This window comes from Eleutherodactylus coqui, chromosome 6 (genome assembly GCF_035609145.1).
Source record: "Eleutherodactylus coqui strain aEleCoq1 chromosome 6, aEleCoq1.hap1, whole genome shotgun sequence".
Taxonomy (NCBI): Eukaryota; Metazoa; Chordata; class Amphibia; order Anura; family Eleutherodactylidae; genus Eleutherodactylus; species Eleutherodactylus coqui.
In genome coordinates, this window is record NC_089842.1 from 32,200,131 (window position 1) to 32,222,870 (window position 22,740).

At 41.9% G+C, this 22,740-nt stretch overlaps 1 protein-coding gene across 2 annotated transcripts in view; it reads left to right on the forward strand.

Annotated features, from left to right (window-relative positions):
* Nucleotides 1-1,675, forward strand: part of LOC136632008 (phospholipase A2 inhibitor and Ly6/PLAUR domain-containing protein-like) — a 63,320-nt gene extending 61,645 nt beyond the window's left edge. For both annotated transcript variants that reach the window (XM_066606541.1, XM_066606542.1), the window contains one exon: nt 1,344-1,675. In XM_066606541.1, coding sequence (XP_066462638.1) covers nt 1,344-1,540 — 197 coding nt within the window. In that variant the 3' untranslated portion in view covers nt 1,541-1,675. The remainder of the gene's footprint in view (nt 1-1,343) is intronic.
* Nucleotides 1,676-22,740: the final 21,065 nt, after the last annotated feature.

Here is a 22,740-nt window from a genome sequence, read left to right on the forward strand (position 1 = left end):
CGATTCCGTACGTAAAATTTGGACGATAATTCTTTGGCGCTTACAATTGAATAATCGAGTTGGGACGCATTAACTTTTCCTGTTTATGACATAATCAATGCTTGTGCCAAATTCCAAGTTTCTATGACATTGGGAAGCGAGAAAATTAGATTCTGTACGTAAAATTTGGACGCTAATTCTTTTGCGCATAGAATTGAATAATCGAGTTGGGACCCATTAACTTTTCCTATTTATGACAATCAATGCTCGTGCCAAATTTCACGTTTCTATGACACCGAAAAGTGAGAAAATTACATTCCGTACGTAAAATGTAGACGCTAATTCTTTTGCACATAGAATTGAATAATCGAGTTGGGACCCATTAGCTTTTCCTATTTCTGACATAATCAATGCTCGTGCCAATTTTTAAGTTTCTATGACATTGGGAAGAGAGAAAATTAGATTCCGTACATAAATTTGGACGCTAATTCTTTGGCGCATATAATTGAATAATGGAGTTGGGACCCATTAGCTTTTCCTATTTATGACATAATCAATGCTCCTGCCAAATTTCACGTTTCTATTACATTGGGAAGCGAGAGAATTCTATTCCGTACGTAAAATTTGGACGCTAATTCTTTGGCGCTTAGAATTGAATAATCGAGTTGGGACGCATTACCTTTTCCTATTTATGACATAATCAATGCTTGTGCCAAATTTCAAGTTTCTATGACATTGGGAAGCGAGAAAATTAGATTCCGTACGTAAAATTTGGACGCTAATTCTTTGGCGCTTACAATTGAATAATCGAGTTGGAACCCATTAGCTTTTCCTATTTATGACAATCAATACTCGTGCCAAATTTCATGTTTCTACGACATTGGGAAGTGAGAGAATTAGTGGCAGTGATGGAAATCGAACGATCTACGTGGGGGGGCGTAACTGTCGACGACGCTCGCACGCGCGCCATTTATCGTAGGATAGTTGTACTATGCCTATAATTTTCCCAGGAGTGTACTCAACAACTTTCCAAAGTTTCATGGCGATCGGATGAATGGTGTAGTAGCGCATAAAGGACAAACACACACAGACAGACACACAGACACGCATACATTTAATTTTATATATATAGATTGGGTTTTTAAGCGAGGTAAAAAATAAATACTAAAAATAATCCTCATTTATGAAAACAATTTATCAGAAATAAACTGGCCAATCACAGCCAAACTTTTATTTCCAGGATAATTTATGAACAAGCTGTATTTTGATTGGTTGTTAGGGTCTATAAGGCCAGTGTATGTTGTACAAGCTTCATTTATGAGGCCTCATATTGTGGTATATGACATCTTTGTGTATCTTTGCAGGATCAGGCTCAAAAGCCCCAACAGCCATGCGAGGGTGCGCAACAAAGTCCTTCTGTGATCATGACAGCCTGTTCTATTACACTGAAGAATCAATAATGTCAGTTACATATACCTGCACCAGTGGCAGCATAAGTGCCCATAAAGTCGTCCTGACTCCAGCCATTCTGTGTCTTCTACTGCTGAAATTGTTTCTCTAACAGTTGTAAAGGATCCTGAAACAAGAGAAGTTTACAGGATGGAAGATTTTATAGGATTCCTTTATGGTGTCAGGTTTTGATCCTAATAATCCTTGGCTGGAAAATATATTGGCTAATACATTAATAAACACTCGTTTGCTGTATTTCATCCTTTTCATATTCTCTAATTTTGCTCTTCCTTTTCAAACAGCTTCCACTGATGATGCAATAATAACTTGTGAAATGACTCCTCCCCCACTTCAACAAAAAAAAAACTACCTTTTCTTCTTCATCTCCCTAATCTCATTTTAGTCTTATATGGGAGACAATTGCAAATACTGTAAACAGAAAACATCTTAACCCCTTAATGACCTCCCATACATGTTTTGATGGTGTCCGTTAAGCAGCTTTGTTCTGCACCCCACAATCTACCACATATGACACTTCAGGCAGTGGTTGGGTGGTACCCGGTGCAACAATTTTTTGTCACCCCCCCCCCCACACACACACACACACACACAATTTTGAAATTACTAAAAGAAGGAGAGATAAGATACTTACAGTTGCAAGTGTAATTTTTTTGGAAAAGTTTTCTGCTAATTTTGAAATCGCATCATCAAAATCAATTCCTTTCGCTACTTTGTTTTCACATGACAAGATGGCTAAGCACCGAGCCTGACTCATCACGGACCTAAGATGTCTTGATTAATTTTAGTTTTGAAAGACTCGTCTCACACAATGCTACTCAAACACATAACATTAAACCCTTAATGACATGGCCTATTTTGGCGTTGAGGACCAAGCGATTTTTGGTATATATTGGTATTTTTCTATCTCCATTTTTCAAAAGCCATAACTTTTTTATTTTTCCATCAATGCGGCCGTATAAGGGCTTGTTTTTTGCGTGGTGAGCTGTAGTTTTTATCAGTGCCACTTTTGGGTACATAGACAATATCGTAAAACTTTTATTATTTTTTTTTATGATAACCGGGAGAGAAAACACATCAATTCTGACAGATTTTTTTTTTTTTTTACAGCGTTAATCATGCAGCATAAATGACACTAAATTTTTTCTGTGGGGCGGTACGGTTACAACGATACCAAAATTCTTAATTTTTTTTAGGTTTTTACACTTATTTGCAATAAAAAGCCTTTTTTTTTTGGAAATTTTTTTTTCTCTATAGCTGCATTCAAAGTCCTGTAACTTTTTTATTTTTCCATGTATGAAGCTCTATAAGGGCTTATTTTTTGCGAGACGAGCTGTAGTTTTTACTGGTACCATTGTGGGGAATGTACATCTTTTTTGATTACTTTTATTGCATTTTTTGTGAGGCAAAATGCTAAAATGTAGTTTTTTAGTGTTTTTTTTACGCTTTTTGTTGTACAAAATAAAGCATGTTCACCTTTTTGTACACGTCATTACGGACGCGTCAATACCCTGTATGTGGGGGTTTAATTTTTTTTTTACCGTTTTTAATGCTAATATTAGAAAAAGCATAAAAAAGGGGGGTTTTTACATTTTTTTTTTTTACATTTTTATTTTCTTTTTTTTTTTTTACAGTATTTGAGTCCCTCTAAGGGACTTGCAGCACTATGCTTATGATCGCTGTGATAAGGCATGGCAGAGCTACTGCTCTGCCATGCCTTATCGCTTATACAGCGATCATAGGCATAGGCAATACAGGACGCCAGTGTCTGGCATCCTGTTGCCATGGTGGCATCCTGTTGTCATGGTTGCCACGAGCCGGCCGGAGACACAGAGGGAGCCGCGCTCCCTCTGTGAACTCTTTCCCTGCCGCGCTCTACTTAGATGCCCCCCACGCTGTTGCAGCGGGACGCCGGCTGTGACTGATAGCCGGCTCCCGCTGCCGTATAGCGCGAGGTCAGTCATGATCTCGCGCTATCCCGATGATGTACCGGTACGTCATTTTGCGCAAAGTACCAGGCTCCCATGACGTACCGTTACGTCATGGAGCGGGAAGGGGTTAACAAGAATCTTAAAGGGGTTGTCCCGCGCCGAAACGGGTTTTTTTTTTTTCAACCCCCCCCCCCCGTTCGGCGCGCGACAACCCCGATGCAGGGACGTACAGAAAGCTTACCGGAGCGCTTACCTTAATCCCCGCGCTCCGGTGACTTCTATACTTACCTGTGAAGATGGCCGCCGGGATCCTCTGCCTCCGTGGACCGCAGCTCTTCTGTGCGGTCCATTGCCGATTCCAGCCTCCTGATTGGCTGGAATCGGCACGTGACGGGGCGGAGCTACACGGAGCTACATGGAGCCCCATAGAGAACAGGAGAAGACCTGGACTGCGCAAGCGCGGCTAATTTGGCCATCGGAGGGCGAAAATTAGTCGGCACCATGGAGACGAGGACGCCAGCAACGGAGCAGGTAAGTAAAAAACTTTTTATAACTTCTGTATGGCTCATAATTAATGCACAATGTATATTACAAAGTGCATTAATATGGCCATACAGAAGTGTATAGACCCACTTGCTGCCGCCGGACAACCCCTTTAAGGCTAAAGTTATAGTCACGGCTCACCTCCTCCCCCACACTGCACGGGTCACAGTGCATGCTGGAATAGTCTCCCGTAGAAATTATTAGGTCAGCTTCTGTCCATTGTGTGAAAGGCCCATGAGTTCTGCAGTAAAGCATCTCTCTAAATGCTGTGAACTGCAGTAAAGACAAGATGGCCGCCCCGTAGTCATATAAAGACAATAGAATACAAAGAAAATAAAAAATATTAAAATTCAATATGTTTCACTATCTGGTTTTCCTTAGTGAAAAGAATACAGATGATACATTTCATTTAAGGCTTCCCTGAACCATCAATTTTTGGATAATTCCACCACAACTCCGCCCAAAAAAATGTATTTAAAAAATGTCAACTTTTTTCTAACCAGCAAAATAGATTTTTGGGTGGTGATTATTTGTCTACTTATTTATGTTTGGCATGCATTTTTTCTGCCATTATTCATGGAGAAGTCTGAGCAAAAACATCTAAAAAAAATGGCCAAAAAATAGGCACTGACCCCAAAAATGCAAGTAAAAAATATGTGCTATTTGTATCATGTTAACTGTTTCCTAGCTGACTTGCAGTTAACCTCTCGATCCTCTGCCGTGCCTGTGACAGCCGTGGTGAGGATTCCTTTCATTCCTGCAGTGATGCGAGGCTCAAAACTCCTCGCATCCACGGGGCTTTCACATGGTTGGGAGCTATATATCTGTCCGTGTTTCACAGCCCAATTTTGCGCTCGCCCGTGTGAAGGAGCCCTAACCTGGGTATCTCCTGTATATTATGTATGTACAACTGCTGTATAGAGTGATATACCAGTTTATACCAGCACGTTCCATATCACTATATACAGGAGATGTCTAGCTTATACCAGTAGTACATATATAATTATATACAGGAGATACCCAAGTTATAGCAGCATGCTCCATATCCCTATATATAGCAGATATACATCCCCTGTATATAGTGATGCTGATGTAACCTGGATATGACCTATACATAATTATATGTACAGCTAGTATAATGTATAACACCTAAACATACGAGATTACATGCAATACATGGTTCACACCTCATTGTACCGCATGTACTGCTCCTCCGCTCTCCTTTTCTGGTCCTAGCACTGTCACTGCATGGCTGACTGGAGATCCATTCTGATTCCCAGACATCACACACACAGCTCTGCTACATCCACCCTGACCCACATAGCTTCACTCCATCCATCCTGACCCACACAGCTTCACTCCATCCATTTATCCTGACCCCCACAGCTCCGCTCCATCCATCCTGACCCACATAGCTCTGCTCTATCCACCCTAACCCACAAAGCTTTGCTCCATCCATTCATCCTGACCCACACAGCTCCGCTCCATTCATCCATTCTGACCTGCACAGCTCCACTCCATCCATCCTGACCCTCACAGCTCCACTCCATCCATCCATCCATCCTGATCCCCGCAGCTCTACTCCATCCATTCATCCTGACCCAAACAGCTCCATTCCATCCATCCTGACCCACACAGCTCCACTACACGCAGCACACACACAGCAGAGTCCTGTATCCACTGATCTCCCCCATGGTCATGTGATCTCTAACTCCTCCCACACGAGGATCACATGGCAGTGACATCACCACAGATCCTGGAAGCTGCCGGCTCTGCAAGTTTGTGTGTCCCCTCATGTCAAGACTGCCAGGGGAGGATTAACCAGTGCTATGCAGCTCAGGCTCTACAGGGAAGCTCCTCTGTGGCCAGGCAGTCACACATGGCTCCGGGCAGAGCGCACACGGGGCGGCCGGCAGGCACTGGATCTCCTGCAGCAGCTCCATAGCGTCCAGTATTAGCTCCTCCACCCTCTGTCGCTCCCTGCAGTGCTGCTGCCAAGTTGTCACCCCCCTCACTGACAGCACCCATGGCATCCCGCAACGGCTGCTCTCAGCTTCCTATGCCACTGGCTTCAGGGTTAATGAACGTTTTCTGCAACACTTTGTCAGCAATACAGTTCTTAAACAGATCTTCAGTAAATGTCCATGCACACTGTGCGGCTTTCATTATGTCATCCTGCACAGAAAATATCATCATGTCCTGCAACCGTTGTATCATTTTGTGCCAGTTCTTAGTGTGCCATCCTCCACAGAACCCCAGCAAGGCTCTTTTAGGAGGTCTCCTGTGACTATTGCCATCTTGACTGCACAGTCTATCATGAAATAAAAAAAACAAAGACACAAGTCCACCAACTTGCCTTGCAGATGTTCTCTACCTGGACCTTTGTTACTCCCCAGCAACCACAGTTTTCGGCCTCCATGCACTTTAAACTGCTGACTGCAAACTTTCATTGCTCCTCAGCAATCAAAATTTTCGGCCTCCTGGCCCTTTAAATGCTGTCTCCAGAAGCACTGCTCACAGCAGACATCCTCCTAACACATGGCTTGCACTCTGCAGCTTTATGCACCACTCCATGCCAGCGCATCCTCCATGTGTGGCAAACTTGGGTCACTTGCCTGCAGATCCTAGCTAGCAGTCCTACCAGCTCCACTGAGCTATTACTTCTCATTGAGTGTGGCAGGAACTGATCTTTTTTATCTTACATCCTGCCACACCCATGGTGTTCTCTCTTTGTAGTACCAGAATGCCTGTCTCTAGCCCTCTAGGCCACTCTGTATGCTGCACTCCCACAAAGGTTAAAGCTTTGTCCGGAATGTTATACGTTTCTGACATGGATTATGAATCTGATAAAACTATTGCTCTGGGAACTATGACTCATAAATGTATATATTGTAACAACCTCAAGTGGAAAGAAGAGGCTCCTGGTATTTGTTGCAGCAGTGTAAGATGCAAATTCTGACTTTTGCGCCTTTGCCTGAGCTCCTCTGTGGCTTAATTATAGAACTTCATCCAGAGCACATGCATTTTATGAACTGTAGTAGCAATGGTTGCTTTCAAATGATGTCCTATGGAGCAAGCAAATTGTAGAAAATGGTTTTGTGCCGACTTTGAAAATGCAAGAAGAGGTGCAGCACTTGGTTGGTAGTCTGTTGCCTTTGCACCAACAAACCTCAATTTCTACAGATTTATTTCATTGGTGAAGATGAACGAGAAGCAAGCTTGAGATGCAGCAATTTGCTTGGCGTGAACCACAATTTGAAAACCAGCCAATACTCATAGAGGATGCTTTACTGCACCTACAACAAGGGAAGTGGCTCTGATCAAAGTTCGACAGCAGTTCGAACAATGAGATATTGTGTTACAAAGCCATGATAACCGGTTACAATGTATCAGTGAGTTGCACCAATCGTACGATGCCTTACAGTATCCACTGCTATTCAGTTATGGTGAGGATGGTTATTCTATTGGTATTCCCCAGTGTGACCCTAAAACAGAGTTGTTCCTTAAAAAAAACAGGATCTGCATTACATTTTTATTCCTACCGCATCATGAGCAGAGAAACTGATACTAATTGTTTGCTGTCTTCTCAATCTCTTTTCAGTCAATATTTAGTTGATATATACCCAAAAATAGAGACAGAGTGATTAAATTATATTAAAAACAACCGAGCGCAACTCAGAACAGGCAGCAATATACATCCTAAAGATGCTATAGGAAGGCAGCATACTGATTCCGCTCAGCTTGGACAAATGGTGGTGATCCCGTCCTCAGTCACTGGTTCTCCTCGATATATGTATGAAAAACTTCAAGATGCCATGATGTAGGACCGCTATGATGGTGGTCCTGACTTTTGGATCACTTTACATGTAATCCTTGATGGATGGAAATTGCAGAGATATTGATGCCTGGTCGAAAGCACATTGTACATCATTTGGGTGGTAAAAATAGACCGGTGGAAGTTGTGTATATTTATCAAAAGTGCCAAAATTGGGAAAATTTTTAACTGCAATATGTCAAATATGTGCAAACATACTGTACAAATTTTTGATAAGATATATATTTCCATCTGTTTACATCATTCTGGAAGCACATTTGAAAAATATAACCCTTAATGTATTCCCTGAGGGGTGTCATGAGTCTTTTCACACCACATTTTGTTTCAAAAGTTATTGAAATGAAGAGAAGAAAAAACAAAATGTCATATTTTTGCTAATATGTCATTTTAAAGACAGGTTTTCTTCTCTATAGTGCACATAAAAATGAGGTTTTGCCCCCCAAAGTGGATGCTCCTGTTTGTCCTGTGTTCAGAAACATACCCATTGTAACCAAAGTCTGCTTACTGGACCCATAGCTCGGCCTATAATGGCTTTCATGGTACACCTGAATAAATTCCAGGCCCCATTGCTCACTTGTACAGGAATTTTTTTTTTTTTGTAGAGCCATCAAGGTGGCAAAATGATAGAACGCCTCCCCACAAATGACCACATTTTGAAATGTAGACCCCTTACCCTTTTATCTAAGGGTGCCTACCCACTAGCGATATTTTTTCATGTGATGCGAGAGCAATGATTATGAAAGCAATGATTTTCAATGGTTTCATACTCATTTGAGATTTTTACTCTCAATCCTCGCAGCACAGAAAAAAATATGCGGGGGCGTGGCCTTGATGCAGGCAGAGCAAGTCGTGTAATCCCGAGCTCTGCTCTCCGGTGGCCTTTTAAAGCTATTTAAAGCTGCTCCAGCACGACCTGACATTAAAAAAAACTCCTCCTAAGCCTCTCTGCTTACCATGCTGAAGAGGAGGACCGGGAAAGCGCCGCTCCAGAAGGTCTCCGACTTCTTCTCCTCCCGCGGCCCGGGACAGACTGAGTCTGCAGGGGTCTCCCCGAGATCTACAAGCTCCGATATGAGTGCAGGAGCAGCTGAAGCCTCAGCCGGTACCATGGACAGCGACGCTGCTTCTGCAGCCGGCTCGGGGAGAACAAATCCCGGACGAATGAAGCCCTCATCACAGCGCAGGGTGAGTGAGAAAGGAGCTGACATTGGCGCGCCAGCTACACATAAAATGGCGCCTGAACACTCCCCACATGCTGCACCCACTCCCTCTGCTAGTCCTGAAAAGCAGAGACCCCGTCTGTCCCCCTCCAGCAGCTCCTGCCAGCAGCTATTATATACAGAAGAGGACCCTATTAATGATCTCCCCTCTTCAAGTCTTCCTGCCTCAGAAGACTTTATTAAAAACATGATTCTAGCTCTACGTGGTTCACTACAAAAGGACATTAAAGCCCTCTCTAACACAATAAATATGTCCGTGCAGGAATTAGAGCAGCGCACTGATCATATTGAAAACAAAAAGGGAGAAATTGCTTCCTCCCACAACAACCTTATCGATGCTTATTATTCCCTGGAAGAAGAGGTGGAATCTATTAAGCACAAACTGACCGACTTAGAAGATAGGAGCAGAAGAAATAACAAAGTTTAGAGGCATACCAGAAAGTGTGTCACAGCCCGAATTAAAGAATTTCCTTATCAAACTAATAAAACGTCTTCTTCCAAACTCAACAGAACAAGACTGCACTATTGACAGAGCCCACAGACTAGCGAAACCAAGCTTTCTTCCTGATACAATCCCTCGAGATGTGATCGCTAGGATACATTTTTTTCATGTTAAAGAAGCCCTTATGTCAGCTTCCAGAACCTCAGGTCCTCTGGTACCCCCATATACCAACATTCATTTATATACAGACCTCTCTCAATCTACAATACAAGCCAGAAAGGCCTTTTCACAGATAACCCTGGCCCTGAGATCCGCCAAAGTACCATACAAATGGGGCTTTCCTGTCAAAATAATAATGCATAAAGACAATGCAACACAAGTTATCTCTTCCCCAGAAGAAGGAAAGAAACTACTATCTAAATGGAACATTTCCATACCAGACACCTCCCAAACTGAGAAACCTCAAAGACCCCAAAAGTCTTCCAGCAGACGCACGCTCCCTACTACGCCTCCTTGAGGGAAGTGAATTAATCTCAAATCGACCCTATCCATCATCTGTGCTGGACATATCATCTTACCAACACAAAATAAAAGGCTGCCACCTGCCTGCCGAACTTTTTTCCCCCAAATGTACCAGGTTCTAACACCTGCTATGCTGTTTTGTTCTACTTGTTTTTACTTTCAGGTCTTCATCCACATCTCCGGAAAACAACTCTCTCTAACCCCTTATTGCGGGAAAACCACCACCGCCACCAAGAACAACTCTCACAAGCTTCCACTTTTTTCCCTAAGAAGACCTACTTCTGTTGTTGTAAGTTCTAAATTTTCTGTATTCAATGTTAATTATGCTGCCAAATTAACTCCATACACAATGCATATATTTACCATTTATTATGTCGTTAAATGTTTGTTCACTGAACGTTAAAGGCTTAAACACCCCTTTCAAGAGGGCAATGGTGTGGAAAGACGCCAAGTCAGCAAACATCGACATACTATGTCTCCAAGAGACACATTTTACCCACCCCTCTTCCACCAAGTTCTCAAACAGGCTATACCCTAATATCTTTTTCGGAAACGCCCAGAAAAAACATGCAGGCATCTTAATCGCCCTCAGAGAGAACTTAAACTTCTCTCTTAAAGAACAAATTGTCGACCAGAAAGGTAGATACCTAATTTTAACAGGTTTGCTTGACGAAGTCCCGGTGACTCTGGTAAACATATACGCCCCCGACAAGGCACAAATTTCCTTTTTAAACAAGTTAATTAAAAAGGTCAAGAAAGTCCATATAGGCAAGCTAATTTTCTGTGGCGATTTTAACATCATCCCTGACAAAGATCTAGACTCTACAGCACAAACAAGAACCTCCCCTACACTCCAACCCTGGCTGCACAAAGAGTCTTTATGACTCTTTTAGATGCCTAAACAACTCCTCGGGAGAATTCACCTTCTATTCACCAAGACATAAAACATTCTCACGAATCGACCTAATGTTGGTGGATAGATGGACCCTGACTTCAGTTACCAGCTCCTCAATAGGCACCACCACGTGGTCTGATCACTACCCTATCTACTTAAAACTAAACATTAAAGCCCCCTTTAACCCAACTAGAATCTGGCGAAACAACATAAATCTGTTCAGCTCACCCGCCAACCAAAAATTATTTGAAGGGGCCATAGAAGAATACTTTTCTATAAATGCCACACCTGATATTAGCAACTACACACTATGGAACGCCCATAAGGCAGTAATCCGAGGAGTTCTAATAAAGCTTAAAATTCAGGACCGAAAGAACAAACAAATGAAAATTAACTCCCTACTAGAAAAAAATTAAAAATCAGGAAAAAGCTCAACAGGAGCACCCCCAAAACACACACCATATAGAACTAATGGAACTGAGGAGAGAGTTGAGGAAAACTCTCTTAGACAAACATGCCAGCAACCTCACTTTTCTCAAAGCAAATTTTTACTCACACATCGACAAGCCCGCAAAACTAATGGCAAAAATGGCAAAAAAAAGACAAATCAGGGCAAAAATCCCCTTCATAAACTCCCTCAGTGATCCTACCACAAAAATAACCCACCCTCAACAAATTTCTGAGCAATTTAGAGTCTACTATGCAAACCTATACAACTTAGCAGAAGACCCAAAACTCTTCAACCCTCCCCTCACCTTATAGAGGAGTTTTTGGAGAGCATGTCACTTCCCTCCTTAAAATCAAAAAACGAGTCTATAAATAAACCTATATCTATCTCAGAAGTAACTAAAGCCATCAATGGCCTTAAAAAGTACAAATCCCCTGGCCCGGACGGCCTATTGAACGAATATTATAAAAAATTTTACCTTACCCTGGCCCTACATCTAAAAGCCATCTTTAATGATTCAATGAATCAGGGAGAGATGCCAGCAGAGATGCTACAAGCTACGATTATCACTATTCCTAAGCCAGGAAAGGACACCTCTGGTTTAGCAAATTTCAGACCCATTTCCCTCCTAAACTCCGATGTAAAGATTTACTCAAAAATTTTAGCAACCAGGCTCTTGGAGGTCCTCCCTTTGGTCATTCACAATGACCAGGTAGGCTTCACAAAAGGCAGAAATGCAACAGACGGCACACAAAGAACCCAAAACCTGGTGGAACTAGCCAACTTGAGTCGGACGCCTTCTCTCCTCCTTTCTTTGGACGCGGAGAAGGCGTTCGACAGAGTACATTGGGGGTTCGCTCTCGCTGTTCTGGGAAAGTTCGGAGTTGGAGATAATTTTCTCCATGCAGTCCAGGCCCTCTACACACAACCATCCGCCAGAGTACTAGCCGATGGTGCCCTGTCCACGCCATTTCCAATCACTAATGGAACCCGCCAGGGTTGCCCCCTTTCCCCTCTAATATTTACTATGATAATCGAACCCCTGGCGGAAATGATAAGGATGGCCCCAACAATTGAAGGCATTCCAGTTGGCATGATTCATACTGGGAGATGAGCTTTTAGACTTCTGTCTCCGATGCCGCTGATCTCAGTTACTTTGCAGCAGAAAACAAGAGTGTAATAAGTGATTAATGTGCTGACTGTGTGCTGTGTGACATCTCTCTAGGTTCTGCTATCTCGTGTACGAAGTGTGGATCACTATCCTCGACATGCTCAGGCAGCAGCATAACTTGTCAGGTTGGATTTATGTGTGGATCAACATACACACGACTCCTTGGCGGTGAGTTATATGACTAACGCTTTCATGACCGGGGCTATTTGGGTCTTGGTGACCAGAGTAAAGTTTCACACACTGGAATGCCGAATTTTATATAGAACTTTTAATGGAGTTTCTTAGTCTACTAAAAATAAATACAATCTCTCACTATATATATATATTATTGGGCAGGACACTTAGTACTTTCTAGTTTTTCCAAACTGGAGTAGTTATCTTGTTAGGTACCTGTTAGTTATCTGTAGGTTATCCGTAATGATAAACAGGCATAAACATAAAAAAATACACTTTCTCAAAATGTGTTTACTTTAGTTTCTTATGAGTCTTTTCTGGGAGTTTTGCAGATAAGAAAACTATATTTTCCTTCCCTATCACAGTAGAGGGTTGATCTGTCATCAACCAGCAGATGGTGCTGTGCACAGGAGCGGACAGTGTTATCCAACAGAATGTAAAATATTAGTCCAGTAATTAATGTGAGGCTTGCAGGAAGGGGTTAAAAGCAAATGTATTTCTCTCATATATACATGTATGCTGTGTAAAGACCTCTTTCCTTCCTCTGATGTCAGCAGCAGAATAGACCTAAATATGTCCATTTTGCAAATTAGCACAAAAATCTGATGCATATTTGCAGTGTGCGCCCCTTTAAGTGGTTAAAGGGGTTTTCCACCCTTTTTTTTTAACTCATGACCAATCCTCTCGATAGATGAACACAAAAAGGAAGTGTGCAGAAAATGCCAGAGTATAGAGGAAATATTGTCCAAACACATCAATTTAAAGCACTTAACCCCTAGTTTGCACCTTAATGACCATCTAATTTTTCAGTGTTTTTCATCGTCTGATTCTTAGAGCCAGAACTTTTAAAATTTTCCAATGATATAGCCAGGTGAGGACTTGATCTTTGCAAAACAAGTCGTATTTAATGTATTGTATAACTTTTATTCATTGTTTAGGGGGAATTGGGGAAAAAAATGAAATTCTCTCATTTGTTTTTTGGATTTCATTTTTACGACCTTCAGTGTGCGAAATACATAAAGATATAGCATTATTCTCTGGTCGGCAGGATACCGGCAAAAACAAGTTTATACAGTTTTTTTTATGTTTTGCTATTTTTGTACAAAAAAACAAACATTTTTTGCGTTTCTGTCGCCGCATTTCAAGAGCCATAGCATTTTTATTTTTTCATTGACAGAACTCTATGAGGGCTTGCGTTTGGCTGAATAAACTCTAGTCCTTTATCCAATTTTTGGGATCATATTACATTTTATTTGCTGTTTATTCCATTTTTGCTAGAGAATATAATAACAAAATCTGCAATTCTGCCATTTTTTATTTTTAACGGCATTGATCATGGAGTATAAATAATACTTCTGTGGGTCACTATAATTATGTCATTACCAAATTGATATAGCTTTTCTTTTCCTTTTTCACACTTAAAAAAATATATTTTTTATAGCTGGAATTAACCCCTTAAGAACTCAGCCTTTTTTTTACCATTTTCGTTTTCTCCTAGCCCCTTTTAAAAAATTCATAACTCCTTTTTATTTATCTGAAAGTAGAGGAGAAAACCCCTGCGCCAGAGTGTCCCAAAGTCTATTACAGCCCCAAGGCAAGGTAAAGTGTAGACCAGGTTGCTATGAGAGGTACCAGAACTTGAGGACAAAATTGAAAACTTATAGATGAAATAAATAATAGTTTATTAAACGTATACAAACATATAAAAGACAGAGTGCAACGCGTTTCGAGCCTGTATGCTCCTTTGTCAAGTACTAAACTACAATCTAGTGAAGCAAGGAATGAAACGTAAATAAACAATAAAAGAGAAGACAGCAGAAACATGAAAATAAAAATGAAGTATGCCATTAGCAATAGATATGACAGGATAGTCACACTAAAAATACATTAAAAAAAGAAGAGTTAGAAAATATACATCGTAAGGGCGGCTTCAGACAAACGTATATTGGTTGGGTTTTCACGCCCAGCCGATATACAGTGTCCTTCCATGCAGGGGGAGGAGGCTGGAAAGCTGGAAGAGACGGGAGCAGTGCACTGAGCTCCCACCCCCTGCCACTATTTGCAATGGGAGGGGGCGGGGCAGGGCAGGACTCCACCCCTGTCCTGCCCTCTCCCATTGCAAATAGTGCTGAGGGGCGGAGAGGGGACAGGAGCTCAGAGCACTGCTCCCGGCTCTTCTCTCTGCACAGAAGGACACCATATATCGGTCAGGCGTGAAAACCCAGGCAATATACGGTAATCTGAAGACGCCCTAAAGGCTAGAATGCTAGAGGATACATAAAGCAATTGACGGTGTATATATATATATATATATATATATATATACACACACACATATACACACATACATACACACACATATATATGCGTCCGCAAGTTTATTGAAGTGAAAATACTGGATGGAAAAGATGATGAATATCATCAATAAAGTAAAAAAAAATTGATTTGCAAACAAAAATATTTTGGCGTTTTGAAGAAACAAGGTAGGTAACAGAGGTATGGATAAAATGTCAGCAAATACACTAGGAAAAAAAATCATAGCAGAGGAAGGAATCTACAGTAGAAATTCTAGACAATTTAAAGGATAAATATTGGATGGAGTGAGGGGTAATATGGGTCCCTAAATAGAGATAAAAAGGGCTAATATATATATATATATATATATATATATATATATATATATCTCATTAAAATATTTTATTTGTTAAACACAACATGATCTAATCATAAAAGATGTAACTGATATGGAGAAGCAAAAAAATAAATCAAAATAAAAACAGTTGCAGTTCTGTCACATAATGCATGTGATGTTTATCAATATAAGTATTTAGGGGGCATGGGCTGAAAGAAATAACTAGGACGTAATGGCTCTTACCCACTGGCGATACGACTTCCCTGCAATGCGAGAGTGAGTGAAAACGCATGATAATTAAACCAATGATTTTCAATCGCTTTAACCTCGCATGGCAAAGAAGAATCTGCGATATCGGCTATTGTTTTCAATTTCTGCAGCAGCAGTGCTGGCCCCATTGAAATCAATAGGAGAAGATCGGTAAGCAGGCTAGGAATCCCCCAAAGAGAGGAAAGAGGGGGGAAGGGCGAGCTGCAGGGGATCTCCGATATAGCTCCACATATTTGAAGAGTTACAGGGCGGTGCTTGTGGGTTTCCCCTAGAGCAGGGTTGGGGCTTGAGAGGGGGCAGTGCTAGAGGGGTTATTATAGTAATCCCTCTCTAGCCAAGTGAGGGGGTGTGGCTAGCGGGTTCCACCTGCTAGCCCCACCCCCTCACTTGGCTAGAGAAGGATCCCTATCACAAGTGGGTTATAGCCCTTAATCAGACATGAGTGGTGATGAGAAAAAAAGGCGATCCACTTACCCAGAACTGATAGTGGCACTCTGTGCCGGGATGAGACAAGAAGCACATTGCGACAAAATCGCACAAGCAAATTGCCTGTGTGGATGCGGCCTCACATACATTCATTTTGTAGCGATGTTGCATCGCTACCAAATCTCACGATTTTGTAACCCGTGTGAAAGCAGCCTAAAGGGTTGAAGACCCCTAACATCTATTTATTTTTTGTCAATGGTGCTGTGTGCCATGTGTTCATCCATGCAACGTTTTGATAACTTTCTATTCCAGTTTTTGTGAGGAGTGATGGGCAAAATTACGTATTTTCATTCATGTTTCTTGCATTCTTTCCTCATAATGCGCACTGTGTGGGTTAACATACTAACTTTTTGCTCTGGGTCATTACAAGTACAGTAATACCACTTGTCTGTTATGTAAAAAAAATAAAGTCTAAAAAAAAGGGGGGGTGAGGGCTTTGCGATTTTTACGTTTTTTAATTTTATTATTTTCTTACTATTTTTTATACTCCTTTAATTTTTTTCTTTGTCCCACTAGGTGGCTTGTAACATTTTTTATATCATTCTCCTAATACACTATTTTTCACTATAGCAGTGTATTAGAGAGCCTATGAAGTTCAGCCAAAGGCTGAGCCACATAAGTCAATATAGCTGACAGACTCGGATGCCAAATTCAAGCCTCCAGTGCCATAGCAACCCATTAGGACCCTGCAATCAGATTGCGAAGGTCTGATGGGTGGGAGAGGAAGCCCTTTCACTCTATCCGTATTTTACATGCTGCATCGCACTGAATAGGGTTCCCATACAGAGAAATAGAATCACCTGAGTGTTCTCTGAGTCCCCCATTTCCCTGGAACACTCAGTGCACCATATAACCTACTCTCCCTACTCAGCACACCATATAGCCGAAAATCAGGTCCATCATTGGCACATAGGCTAAGATACTGATCTGAAGACAAAAAACAATTGCAGTGCCTGACAGACTGATTGAAAGTGACATAATTACAAACATGCGGAAGGAAATGATAATGGTTATAATTATATAGCAAACACCCAATGGTGAAAAAGCTTCGCTAGTTGAATCTATCTTATGGATAGGCCAGACTGTCAGTAGCAGATGAGTGTGTGTGTGTGTGGGGGGGGGGGGGGGGGGGCATGGGGGCGCTGGCTTCACTCTCACTGAAATCAATGGGAGCACCATGCTTCTATTGCACTTCCTGTTTCTTGTTTCAGACAAGACTGGATATCTGGCTCGATCAGTAACAAGAGCAGGAAGTGTAAATAGCACAACAGCGCTCCCATTGATTTCAGTCCCATTGACTGAAGACAATGCTCTCACTTCCTCTACTATCCAAAGGATAGGTCATCAGTTGGAAAAATGGCAAAAAACCCCTCTAAGAACACTCTTTTGAAGTGTTTTGAAAGGGTTTTAGTTGTATATCAAAGTTTTTAATCTTTGGATAAAGCTTAACAACTTTCTAATAGACTTTGGAACAGAAATATTAAGACTGGAGCTCCATGTTGCCTGTCTTAATTGGCAGATCAGTGCAGGAAGATGCACCAAATGTATTAAGAGGAACAAGCAGTCTTGAACACAAAGGATCCTGGGCCGTCTATGAGTCACAAACTGACATCTATGCTAGGTCATAGGTGGAGCACATTTCTGCTATAATTTACACCATTTTTAATTATTATAAAAATAAAAATAGGAAGTTAAAGAATCCCTTCTTTCAGTAAGTAATTAAAATATCATATACTGCATGGTTAACGCCATCAAAAATTGTGCCTATATCTCCAAGAAAAAAATATAATTAAAAGTTATTTAAAAAATCATATATACTCTACACTGATACCAATGCAAACTACAGATCACGCTGATGTTAGTAACAGTGGCAGGGCTGCTCCTCTCCTGTGGAAGGACATTGCCTGGCCCGTGCGCTGCGCAGTGGTAAATTTGGCAGCTCTTATTTGGTGCTACCTGTGGAGTCGGATAGGGTACGGTGGGGAAAAACAGGTTACAAAAAAGTGGAAAACTAAACAAAAATAAAGGTAGAACCTCTTTACCCTGGGAGCATGTACTTCATTGCAGATCTAATGTTGGTGGGACGGGACTCCAGTATTCAGGTTGTAACAAAAAAAAATATTTTCAGTGAGAAGAGGAAATTGGATTGCAGATTGACTTGCTTCAAACACTTTGCATAACATGCCTTTAGAATCAACAGTTGGCTGCAGACATTTATTAATTCTGAATGGTTTTCAGGAGATTGGTACAAGTAAACATCATTTATAGACTGTTTTTTCGTTCACCTTTTCTCCCTGGCTGTGCCTATGACTGACCGACTCCTTCCTTGGCTTGGAACTCCTTTTTCTCTCCTCTCTCATTCCTCTTCTGACTTTACTAACAATTCTTGTTAATGAGTACTCACACTTTAGCTATTTTCTCCTTCCCTCCACACTGACTGATCCTAGATGTTGTCGCTTGCCTCTTGTCTCTGCCATGGACCAGAATCAGCCCTAGAGTGACTGTAGCTCCGCACACTCCTATTTATACTGTCACTGTAACTCAACTTGTATATGGGCCTATTCTACCACTCCAGGCTATATTATCTTGCTAAACCTGGCTAACCCCTCCCCAGACTGTTCCTAAGTAACCTGAACTTACAAAAGGCTGGAGAACCTTGTCAATATGCAATGTGCGACAAGCGGGAGAAAGTCTGCACTCTGAGTGGTTTCTAAGGGGTGGTTTAGGAGTCGAGTCATGGTGGTAATGAGTGCAGTGCGCTCTATGTAATCTTGAAGGTAGAGCACAGGATATGGACGACCAATAGAATAAGGCGTGATTGCCTGAATTAAAAGATCTTGGTAGAGAAATAAGACTAACACACACATGTGAGTAAACTGCAGGCACACCATTTAATGTTAAACATGGCAGTCTGCAAGAATAATAAACAGTAGAACTTGCATATACAGATTAAACCTTGATACAAGGATAAACAAGACCGAAGGGAGGCAGCACCCAAAATAAGGGAAAGCTATATAGAAACTGACTAGGACGGAAAGCAAAACCCCTATCAACCCGACTAACAGCAGTTGCCAGCCTGAAATACGAGCTAAAATTCTCCAGTACTCACTCAGTAGGATGTCTGATCGCTGCAGCTTGCAATTGTGTCTGTATTGACTGTTTGGTGGAAGCAGGAATGGAAGGCACAGCTTGGAAGTATTTCAGGTATTGAAGACAAGCGCAGGCTTCTCTCAGCAGAGTGGGTGATTAGCTGCGCATACGGTTTCTTAAAGTTGTAAGTAAGCTTCTCCAGTTACAGGACAGGAGGAAAGCCAATGAGACGGCTTTACTTGGCTGCCGACATTCTCCTCACCCCTCCTCCTTCCTCTCTGTGTCACTCTCTCTCCACATTGACCCACTTGTTTCCCCTCTCAACACTCTTATTATTATCTACTGTGCCACACATCAGGAAACAGGAAATTTCCAGCCACCTCCACTCAGATAACTTGTTTCAGCTTGGCTGCGATTAGCTTTGCCTCTCGACCAATCAGGGAGCTTCTTTCTTCTGCTGGGTCAGGTCATCTAATGGTCCTGTCTGCTACATACAGAGTTTTTCCCAGGTCCTTCAGCCATTGTTTTACAGTGAAATTATCAAGTTAAATTAACTATGTGGTAACCAATTCTGACTTCATCTTATTAAATAAAATCCAGCATCACTACCCTTTACTAAATGGGCTGTAGTTAGAACAGTTGCTCTTGACTTGCAATTAAGTATTTTTACTGTTGTGCCACACTGCAGTTCACTACAGATTCCCCCTTACTAAAATAATAGCTGTCTTTGATGTTTCCTCTACGAGTCTGATGGTCGGTTCAGGTTGACAGTTTAATCTGGCAGCTTGATATTAAAGAATGAATTCATTCATTTTTCCCAGGACAATAGATTAAGCTAAGGTGGAACCTGAGACATCAAATTGATATGGGGTCTATACATGTTACTTCTCCCCAAAGCTAAGTTATGCAATTACATTTTTGGGATAAAATACAATAAACATAAGAAACAAACTGTCTGCTGTACAACCTGGAAAGGAGGGAAAATTAGTCAAGTTATGAATCACAACTGATGAAGCATCCAGAAAGTAATAATTAGTTAAGACAACGAGCAAGCAAAAAGGATAATTAACAATTAAACTGAAAAACTTCTCCAAGCAGTCTCTTGTGATACAAATTTTAGAAATGTTATCGTCAAGTAGTCTATTGGGGTGTAAAGCTTAGGAACGTTACTTAAACTGGAATGGATATTCACAATAATTAAACATGGTAGTGTGACCTTTAGTCTCTGTAGTGGACAGGTATTTGTCCCTGAGTAGATATTTGTGAACATTTGAGGCTGAATTCTTCTTCGGAATTGCTGAAGTGTGGACCATTTTCTGGAACTCTGTGGATGGGCTGTGGCATGTTTGAAGCAAATGGGACAGGCTGGTGAAATGGTACAATAAAGCCGGGTAACTTATTCCACAGTGCTTTCAAGGCAGAGGGGAGCACAGAAAATACTACAACTACATGTAGGAATCAATAGTAGGTAGTGGGGGTGATTTGTTCAGGAGTTTTGATATTCTTCTTTAAAGAGGTGCATTTTTAAGACACGTCACTGAAGGGACTGGATTGTCTGTATCCAAAATAAGGTCAAGTTGTGGATTAGCCACATCGGGTTCACTGTCAAAGTCTTTTGGAGATGGGGATTGCAAAGAACAAAGTTTAAGTGTATCCCAATTGATGACTTTTGGCTGCCGATTCTTCTGCCCAATATAATATACTTCTTTATCAGCATAGGGTTTGGAAAAAACGGTGTAAGGCAGTAGCTCCCATATAGAGTCTAATTTTTCAGATCGTGGACGTTTCTTTAGCCAGACTTGATAATGAACGTTTAACGGGATAGCTTTAGCATTTTTTGTCAAAGTCACTTTGCTGCTACCAATAAACTTCCTTCATGTAGGTATTAACAATTTTCTGGGATTCTTGAAGTTTCAGTTGATACTCTTATACCCAATCAGTGGTTGGCAAAGAGTTAACTTCATCTGTGGGTTGTATTTAAAGGGCTAGATCTGCAGGTAACTTGCCTGTCTTTCAAACCGTGCTAGAACAGGATCTTGAACACCTCCTCCAAATGTTTCAGATGTTCATTGTAAGTTTTGGAGAAGATGATGACATCATCTAAGTACAGCATAGAGGTTTCAAAATTCTTATGGTCCAATCATTATTCCATAAGTCTCCTTTTTCTTAAATAACACCAAGGAAGCCACCCATGAACTTTAGTTATCCCTGATCACATTAGTATCTTTCATGTCTTGAATCATCCATTTCACTGTGTGGTACGAAGAAGGGGTTAGAGGTCGATATCTGTCTTTGGGAGGATGGCAGTTCGCGGAGATAGTATGAGAGATGTTTAGAGATGAGCGAGCATGCTCGGTTAAGGCAATTACTCGAGCGAGCATCGCTTTTTTTGAGTAACTGCCTACTTATCCGAAAAGATTCGGGGGGTGGCAGGGGTTGCGGGTGGGAGAGAGCCGCCCCATGAATCTTGCTCATCTCTAGAGATGTGCTTCACTTGATTAAAGTCATTGACATGCTTGCTGAAGGCTGTGTGGTTTTAGCAAGCTACATCCTGTACTCGTTTATTGGGGGTTTTAGGAGTGCCCACATGAAGGTTAGACCACCAGGGTGCTGGGATGATTGTAGAAGCATCAGAGTCTAGGACATCCTCTGGCTGGAGCAAGGACACTTGAGCTACACTGCAATATTACTTTAGAGTGATGGCAGTGTCACCAGTATTGAGGACTCTAACAGGCACTTGACCCACGGAGACAGTTGCCAACCTTGTGGTCGCTCTAAAAAAAAAAAAAAGGGTACTCTTCAGTTTGTATGAATTCAATAAAAGCCTAGTAGTCTTCTCCTTGCAGACCGGGTCTGGTCTGGGAACACAACATCTCTTTGCCAGGAGGTCTAACGTCTTTGATCCTTGCTCTTCCAACTCTTACCCCTGGAGTTTGTGAATTTCTGTTGGGCGGAAAAAATCTTAATAGTCTTCCTCAGCACTTTCTTTTGGGCTTTGGAAGCAGAGGAGACTTGACTCTGAGGAGCTTCAAGCATTTTTCCAAAACTATTTCTGAGCATGTTCATCCTCAGGATCATGGATGGGGGATTTCGCCCTGCCACATCAATCACCAGTACACCCTGTGTCAGGACAGGGTCCAGGATTCTGGGAGTCTCTGAGAAACCCGCAACCCCTGTCCCTGCCTACTTGCCCCCCTGGGCTAAACCCCAGGGCGACAACTGGGCAGTGGTCCCTACACTCAACTAGGGAAGCGGGACATGGCAACGGACACTGGAGACAAACAGTAGAATGGTCAGACTATCTGGGTCGGTTATAGGAGGGTATGCAGTACAAAGGGGTCAGGCAAAACAAAGTCAAGTCCAGAAAGCAGAAAGTCAAAAAGCCAGGTCGCAACAGGAGTCAAACAATATGCGAGTGCAGCTGGAAGACCAAACTAACACTGACAACCATTTGCACACACAGACAGTTTAAAATCCTGTCAGAGCTCTCACCCCAGCAGCTGATTGGGGCGGGGAGTCTGACAGCCACCGGGCACACCCAGCCCCCAGCCCTGCGGGAGGCGAGAAGAAAATGAGTGCTGGGTTGCCATGGAGCCGAGGACGTGGCGCTGGGCAGCCCCGTCGTATCCCTAGCA